We start from the raw sequence: 8,503 nt of genomic DNA on the forward strand, positions 1-8,503 counted from the left end.
CAGACACTGCAGTATTGAAATTCTGTAATAAAGTCATTTTTTTCAGGTAAGAAGAGCCTGCTGAGGGGTAGTTCAAAGTCAAAGTCTACTTTATTGTCAAATCTGTGATACGTGCGGGACATACACAGGATTGAAATTACGTTACTCTCAGACTCCATAGTGCAGCGGTAAACATTTACTTAAAATTAACATTAACTAAAACAGTAAAAAAAGGAATAGTACAATAGTAACGGTAAGTACAATAGTAAAGATAAAAAATATAGCTGAGTTGTTTATATATATAATAAAATAAATAGAGGTCTCTGAAATTTACATTCAAGTAAGTGGCGTATGCAGCAGTAAGTAAACATACTGTATGTGCAAAGTGAATGTATGAGGAATCTGGTGTAATTACGATTAAAGTGAACGTATGCAATGAATTAGAAATATAATGTGCAAATGTAACAGGAGTGCAAATTGAAGAAAGAGCAGGGAGTGAGTTGATCCTCCTGACTGGTGGACTGGTGCCAGGGGGATCTGCCTCCTGAACTGTCATGAGATCACAACAGATCCTGGACCTGTAGGAGGAGCCAAGACACAAAATGGCAGTGAGATATCAATACTCCCAGCTGAACTACTCTCTGGACTACACCTGATGTGCAGCATGTGGATAAGACAACAGAGCGAAGATAAGATTTTCTATGGGGCAGTGTGAAGTGTGACGGCAGCTGCAGCGTGAGAAGGCAAACTGCTCTACAGACGCTCTACCTGGCTCAGAGAGGCTGAAACTTGGAGGACGCGGCTCTGTGTCTCTCGGCGCCGGGCAGGGCTGCTCTGGCAGAAGGCACAACCGAGGTCTTTTTGGACCATCCCGGAGGCCGCGGCGCTCTATTCTATAAGGAGATGCGAGACAGTGATCAACGACTGCGGCCTGTCGACAGAGCCGGAGGGGAGGGAGAGGCAGAGCGCGTGGGACTCACCCGGTGGGATGACCATGGCCAGCGACTTGGGCAGGGTGGCGGCGTTTTCCACAAAGGTGGGCAGGCGCCTGGGGCTGAGCGGGCTGCAGGTGTCCGAGTCCCGCACGGTCACACAGCTGTTGACGTCCACCCGCTTGTTCACGCCGCAGCTAGGGAGGAGTGTTTAAATCCACAAAGTGAGCAAACAGAAGGGTGACCGTTTCAACACAGAGCAAACACAGAGCTCAGAGGCACAGGAGGCGGAGCAAAGGAGTTCGTGGGGAGGGCACCTGGTGGGCAGGATCTTGGCATTGTCCTTGCCCTCGGTGTCGCTGGAGATGGTGATTATTCTGACAGCGGGGTGGAGTGTGTCCGAGATGACGATGGGCTGAGATGGGTGCGTGGCAGAGGACACACACACAACCAACAAACAGGTCACATGTACTTAATGGCAAGACCCTTCAAACATAGCTGAAAAGCACATTTCTGGTGAGTAATTTCTTATCTGAACACCTGCAGTGTTTAATGTGAGCTGTAGGTTTGGGGATACTGGTGCAACACACGACAAGCTTGTGCTGGCAGGCCCACCTGGCTGTGTTGGTCGGGCTGGCTGCTGAAGGTGACTGGAAGGTTGGAGTTGGTGCTGGCCCCCGCCCCCAGCCCCGCCCCCAGCCACACCCCCACTGCCGAACAGGCCTCTGCTGCCGTCGAAGCCCGTGCACCTCCGCTTACAGATCTCCATGTTCTGGAAGCAAGACTTTACACTGCAAAGTGAGAGAGACAGAGAGTGAGACAGACAACGAGAGTGACACACAGAGTCAGTGAGACAGAAAGAGGTGAGTTACAGCACTGTGCTACAGCAAGTTACAATAAGATGGCGTTCCTTAAAAAGAGCTCTTTGGGGTTTTCTTCCATTTGCATGCAACTTTAGTGTGCTTCCAGTTGGAATTCTTAGCTCCTTGTCTGAATACATTTTACACGAAAGAAGCAAATTATGGAGCGCCCAGCCCTGCATAATGATCGACACGCAAACCATCCTGCCCGCGTCGGAGCTGGAACACAGGCTGGACTGTGTGAGACGGAGGGACGGCCCTGTACACACTCACTGTGCACTGTGAGGGTAGTGAGAGAGGTGAGCCATGGTGACGAATGGGTGTTTGAGAGTCTCCAATGGCGTGATCCGTTTCCCTGCGTCCAGCGTCAGCATCTTTTTAAGCAGGTTGATGAACTCCCACCGGTCAGCCTTCTCCACCTGAACGTCTGTGCCTTCCAGAATGGGCATGTTGACCTGCATGGGAGACGAACGGGTAGGTCATATTATGTGCCAGCAGAGGGCGGCGATGTGCCTAAGACGCTGTTTCAGCAGCAACATTGCCGTGTGTTCCTCTGCATTTCACAGGCGCTGTTGTGACTTACATACACTTCTTATTATGACAGCACGAACCCTCGAACCCTTGAACTCAAAACCAAGACCTTGCTCTACATGCTCCACCAGCAGCTGGTGCGCTTTGTTCTTCATTTGCATGTCACAGCAGTGATGCTAAGCGTGCAATAAGGTGTACAAGAGCACAAATAACCTGCTTCATGTCATCGAGACGGTCGAAAATGTATCTCCTGGTCTCTTGGGACTTGACGCCAAGCTCCACCTCATGCTCTAAAGGCGTCTGGGGAACATAGAAGGAGAAAAAACGTTCAGGTGTACTGTCAGGTGCCATTACAGATCTCTTATGAACCGAACACATGGCACAAGAAGGATGGGGGACCTTGAGTCTCCACAGATGGTAGCTGGAGCCAGAGCCCCTGTGGAAGAAGCATCTGGTCTTGGTTCCCGCACTCAGGAGGTTCTCTGCTGGAAGGCCCTGCGTCTGGGAGATGTACCGGATCTGCGGCGACAGCGTACAGGAGGGATGATTTTATGGTATGATGGGATGACTTTATTTTATGTTCATATATTGATCCTGAAGACGAGCTAGCAAAGACAACTACTCTATCCAAACCCTACATGTCCCTACAGCCACAAAGCCACCATGGGTCTGCACCTCTAACACAGTAAGGGCTTCGCTTTCCTAAAACACCTTGCACCAGTCAACCCTGTTGTACTGGGAGCTTCACCTGGACCCATCTTAGAATTCCACTGTCATGCAAACCTGAGATTTTTTTCCCACTGCAAGACAGTATTTCTAGCACTACTGTAAAGAGCTCTTATTAGATTACCAATTATAGCCAGCAAACACATCTCAGGCCTAAAGGGCCCACAGATCACACTCTCAACACATTTGAGTTAATTGTTTTGTTGGTTCCCCAAAAATCATTCATAGTCTCTTCCTTGCCAGTCATTACAGAACAGCTAGCAAGCTGCATAGTTAGAATAAAGGTGGCCATCACTGTTAGCAACTCCACTCTTCTCCCAAACAAGATTTACATCTTTATTACACAGCGAGGAAGTTCTGGAAAGGAGGTGGGAAAGCAGACTCTAAATCAGCGCTGTTCTTCGATGCTTCGTGAATAAAGACAGAAGCGTGAGAAAGGCGAGGTTCGGGTCCGAGGCCCGTTGGCTGACCTGATCGTATTCAGATGCTCCAGGATACAGGGGACAGCCCAGGAAGAGCTCGGCGATGACACAGCCCAGGGACCACATATCGATGGCCTCGCAGAACGGGAGACCCAGGATGATCTCAGGCGATCTGGACCAAAAAGACAAAAACGTCCATCATGACGTTTAGCATGATACTGTGGTTTGTGGTGATTCAAAGGTACTCACTTTAACACAGAGTGATGAATTAATGTGTGAAAATGTAAAAGCTTTAAGAAGTATTTTTTTTACTACCTGAAATATTCTTTTGGTAAATTGGTAGCACAATACTGGCCTGTGCATTACCCATCTACTACTGTAGTGTAACCTGACACTGACACTACACTGACACACTGACACTACATACTGATGTGCTGTTCTCCACTACGTAAATACAGAACAACACTGCCATGGTGTAACTACAATGGAGCAGTGCAGGTACCCTGTACTGATATTACCAAAGCCTGAAGCATAAAACCAACCAAAAAAATATTTTTATGTGTGCTGAGAGCATCTTAACTTCTCAGGCACTGAAGATATTAAGATATTCTTTGGTGTTTGGATAAATGACAACACTTACATGATCCAATTAAAAATACATCACTTATAAATCAAATGGCAATCAAATGCGTTGCAGTTCATCGTAATGCTTATCACAATCTTAATGTGCAGCCGTGTCACCATAGCCATCCACAACGGGCAGTTCACCTCTCAAGCACACTCGAGCGGAAGCGATTCCCGCAACCATGCATCTGTTTCCAATATGCCTTAGGCCGTGCCACTCACCGGTAGTATCTGGTCTGCAGGTAGGAGGAGCACACGGCCTTGGAGACGTGGGTGGCGGAGCCGAAGTCGATGACCTTGACCCGGTACGGCTGCCTGACGGGGTCCACCAGCATGATGTTGTCAGGCTTGAGGTCGGTGTGGATCAGGCCCAGACTCTTCATCTTCAGGAGCGCCATGGCCAACTGCTGCACTATGGGCCGGATGCACTTCAGCGGCAGCGGGCTGTGCTTGACGAAGTCCTGCAGGCTCTGCCCCAGCATCTCAAACACCAGGCATAAGTGGTTCCTGTGCTGGAAGCACTCGTACGAGCGAACAATGTTGAACTCGTCTACGTTCTCCTTGTTGAGACGGCTCAGGATGCTCATCTGAGCAGATGGGGGAAGATGGGACAGGCGTTAAGTTATGTGGGCACAGCATTCAAGGGCTAATATGCTACGTAACTTCAATAGCATCAGCCCAGTTACTGCATGGCTCCCTTCAGACATTTACTTTTGCTATATTTGGCAGATGCTCTTTTCCAGAGGGAAATGACCCCTGATCAGTGGCGGCTGGTGCACAAATAATTGAGGGGGGTGTAAACAAATTAAAAACAAATAAAGCAGTCTTATTGCCCTTTATTTATTTGAACATGAATTTTGCCCTAACGTTCTTCAAGTGAATGCTTTGTGAGAAGATTATTTTGTAAAGATAAAACTGAATTTTCTCTCATTTTGTATGAGCTGCTGCTCCAGCCTGCTGATATTCAACATGAACCGATTTACGTTGGAGGTTCGCGCGAGGTGGGCGGAGTCTCGCCCTACGATCACTCGCGAAAGTATAAACCAGCTTTAACGAACCGCAGCTGACTGACACTACCAACAAGAGTGGGTGTGTCCAACAAGAGTGGGTGTGTCTGAAACCGACCAATTAAACTGCAGCCTCAGATCAGTGCTTGGCAAAAGTTTATGCCTCTCCATGCACTCTCATTAGACCGGTGCCCAGCACACAGGAAGTGTGCACAATGTAAGCAATTAAATACAATTATGTGTTTACACTTTTAATAAATTCAAACATGGCAATTAGACACACAGTGTCACTAAATAATTTCCTCACTATCGCAGTTTATAATGAACTCATTTTAATATCGGAACAATATTAAGGGGGCGGCGCCCCAGCGCCCCATATTGACCAGCCGCCACTGCCCCTGATTACAAATTGCAGTGTTAGCCAATATCAACCTATTACATCTTATTAGAGCAGGAACAAAGCAACATCACAATCAGGGCTACAATTGTGTAACGCGGGAGTACAGGGAGGTACTTGACGTGTGAAAAGAGAAACAATATAAGCCGTGAGAGCACGGTAAAACAATAAACAAAACTTCAGACAGCTGAAACGGATCATTGCTGATTACGTCCCGCAACTCCTGGTGGTAGAGGGAGTGGCAGCCGAGCCAGCCCTGACACATTGATTCTCAAAACCTCTTTTAAATCTACCATAATTTCCCCACCTCGATCAGGCCCTGGCGGGCATAGGCAGGGTGATTTTTCAGGATCTTGATGGCGACAGATTGACTGGTGCCGCGCTTCCAGCACTTGGCCACCTGGCCAAAAGTCCCGCGGCCAAGGAACTCCAGCACCTCGTATCTGTTGGAGGCAGAGCAGAGGACCTCGTGCTGCACTAGACGGTAGTCGTCCATGCTGAGGAAACTGCTGCTTGTAGCCATGGAGTCAAAGTACGCCATGGACCAGGTGGTAGAGATTTAACCAATCTGAATATCTTATTTAGTTATCTGGGTTAACTAACCTCAGAACAAACTTTTTGAATAAAAAGCAGAAGAAAACGACACGGAATTCATTCGTAGTCGACCGTAAATGTTGTTCTGTTTGCACATCACTATGACAACGCGTAATGTAAACTAGCGGTTTCCATGGAAGCTCAATTCGAATTCTACGATTGTGACGTGGTAACAGGCACCACAACGCGCTACGCAGCGCTGCTTTATTAGCATATAAGATCAAATATAAGGTCGATTAATTTCAAAACAATACACAAACCAACAGCACTGTTTTAAATGTGCGTGTTTGGGTAGCCAGCTACAGTTTTGCTTTTTCTCTAATTCGCTCGCTAGCTATTACCTAACCACCCCCCCCCCCCCCCCCAAACGATCACGTTGGCGTATTAATATGTAGTTAAGATATATGCTCGTTTGGGTAGGATTTAATCCAGTAGCTCTACCTTACCTAACAAACTAGCAATATTTTATTTAATGGTAGTTTATTTTCAAAGCACACAATCTTAACGTCTTAATGCACTCTCGAGTTTACCGCTGGAATTACAAGAGGTTGATACATTTCTTATGTATTTGTAACTTATATATTTGTAACGTTATATAAGCGAACCATTCAGTCAAATAGCTATTTGTTGCGAAACGAAACACAGTTCATTTCAAGCATCTTCAAATGCTTTAGCCAATATCCAACACTTTTTTTTAATCTGAAAAAGCAACATTAAAATGAAAGTATTTCCAAGTATTTCAAGCAGTCGTACGAACCCTAAAATTGGGTCTGTCCACTACAAACTCCTTTATGCTTTTAATTCTTCAGCCGAACGCTTGGTGAAGGGGGTTGTATAGAAGGATAAACTGATAGCACATGTACATCTCAGAGACTCTGCTGGATGTAACACAGTTCGTCTGGAATACGTATTTAAGAGCGCGTGCTCATCGCCAACACGTCTCTGATAGTCTGTGGTGGATCGTGAAAGACCTCCAGCAGCTGCATTACAGACCTACCTGGCTGCGTCATGATCGCGCCTGCGTCTCGGAGACGCTTATGAGATCTCTCCTAGACTATTTAATACGGCGTTTATTCATCTGCAGCCACACTTCCGATATCTCACGCCGAAAAAAAATATCCAGTTTATTTACCCCAGATCCACATATATGATTCAATACGTTACTAGTTCGCTAGCTCTGGCGCCATCCACCGGCGATATAACACTGAATCTGTGTCCATTTTACGTTCGCCACCCCCCCCCCCCCCGCTCAACAAAATACACTCGCCACCGGCTCCAGGTTAAAATCTCACTCCAAGCGAACGTCAAAAGTTGGCAACCCTGTGAATGTGGCATTTAAAATCAAACCAGATTGAATTACATTTAAAGCTAGATTTTATATTCTTCTTCCTCCCTAAGTTAAAGCTACGAAATACACAAGCAGCGCGATCGTATGAGCCACTAAGAAGCCTCCACTCAAACAGAAATATACACTGGAAAATTATGCTATATTATTTTATGTAATTAATTAATATTATTAATATTATTAGCACAAAACAAAATTAAGTGAAAGGGATTTTGATTTAACATGTTTATTTAACAGAAAATCAACAATATGCAACAAACGTGTAATTAACAAATTAAAGATGAGCGTCTTGCTGGTGCCAGGTGGAGGTAGTCTTTTAGGCATTATTCAGCCTCTGCTTTCATGGGAGCGGGTAGCGCTGGGTTCTTCACTGCGGCAGCTGTGTGTCAAAATGTAGAATATTATTACTATTCTTGTTAAAGAGGCATAAGGGCTACACATTTATCAGTTATATTACCCTGAATACATTAAGTAAACTGCATGTAAGAAATAAATCATCTAATGTATCTGTTATTAGGCTAGGCTTAAGGTATTAGGTTACAAGCATAGTAAGTAATTGGAGGAGGAGTAGTATTTTCCAAAATATACAAAGGTGTTGTTATTTACCGGTCATTTTGCCGTAAAACTTTAAAAACCACATGACCTATAAGAGTCCGTAAATGCTATGCGCTTCATGCTAAAGCTAAAAATGTAAGATGTAAGTCGTTCTAATATACTCACCAATAACAAGCTGTCCACAGGCTGTCTGTTTTAATCCTCGCTTGTGTCCCCTGCCACACCAGTTAAGGCTTTTTGCCAGGTTTGGGGTGAAGACCTTGCTGGAGATCCACCATATCGTTCTCTTTATTGTGTGGCCTCCACTTAGTGACAGCATGTTGGTCTGAAATAAAGCACAATAAGAATAGAAATGGATAAACAGCAATCTCACTGCACCAACTGCACCTTCATAACATATGTCCTAGGAAATGTACATTCTGTTTTGCATTTTGTAATCAGGGTTCTTATTTAAAATCAGTTAATATCTTATTCATTGTATTGACTTAAAGTAAGTGATTAGAACGTTTTTGACTAATAATATAAAACTGT

General features: G+C 45.5%; 1 protein-coding gene across 1 annotated transcript; it reads right to left on the bottom strand.

Moving 5' to 3' along the window:
• Window positions 1-531: 531 nt before the first annotated feature.
• LOC143474617 (homeodomain-interacting protein kinase 1-like) lies at window positions 532-6,019 on the bottom strand. The gene is made up of 11 exons (XM_076972115.1): window positions 5,786-6,019; window positions 4,297-4,661; window positions 3,499-3,622; window positions 2,702-2,821; window positions 2,516-2,602; window positions 2,045-2,226; window positions 1,489-1,702; window positions 1,229-1,326; window positions 960-1,108; window positions 748-867; window positions 532-557 (listed from the first exon to the last, which is right to left on the bottom strand). Exons 1-11 carry the CDS (start codon window positions 6,017-6,019, stop codon window positions 532-534), a joined length of 1,719 nt encoding a protein of 572 aa, XP_076828230.1.
• Window positions 6,020-8,503: the final 2,484 nt, after the last annotated feature.

Source organism: Brachyhypopomus gauderio, chromosome 14 (genome assembly GCF_052324685.1).
Source record: "Brachyhypopomus gauderio isolate BG-103 chromosome 14, BGAUD_0.2, whole genome shotgun sequence".
NCBI lineage: Eukaryota > Metazoa > Chordata > Actinopteri > Gymnotiformes > Hypopomidae > Brachyhypopomus > Brachyhypopomus gauderio.

Excerpts from the sequence above, each read along its gene's own strand:
- LOC143474617 (XM_076972115.1), bottom strand. The coding sequence starts at position 6,019 with ATGGCGTACTTTGACTCCATGGCTACAAGCAGCAGTTTCCTCAGCATG. Across the intron at positions 4,662-5,785 it reads CCCGCCAGGGCCTGATCGAG|ATGAGCATCCTGAGCCGTCT; the intron begins GTGGGGAAATTA and ends CCATCTGCTCAG. Across the intron at positions 2,603-2,701 it reads ACCATCTGTGGAGACTCAAG|ACGCCTTTAGAGCATGAGGT; the intron begins GTCCCCCATCCT and ends TATGTTCCCCAG.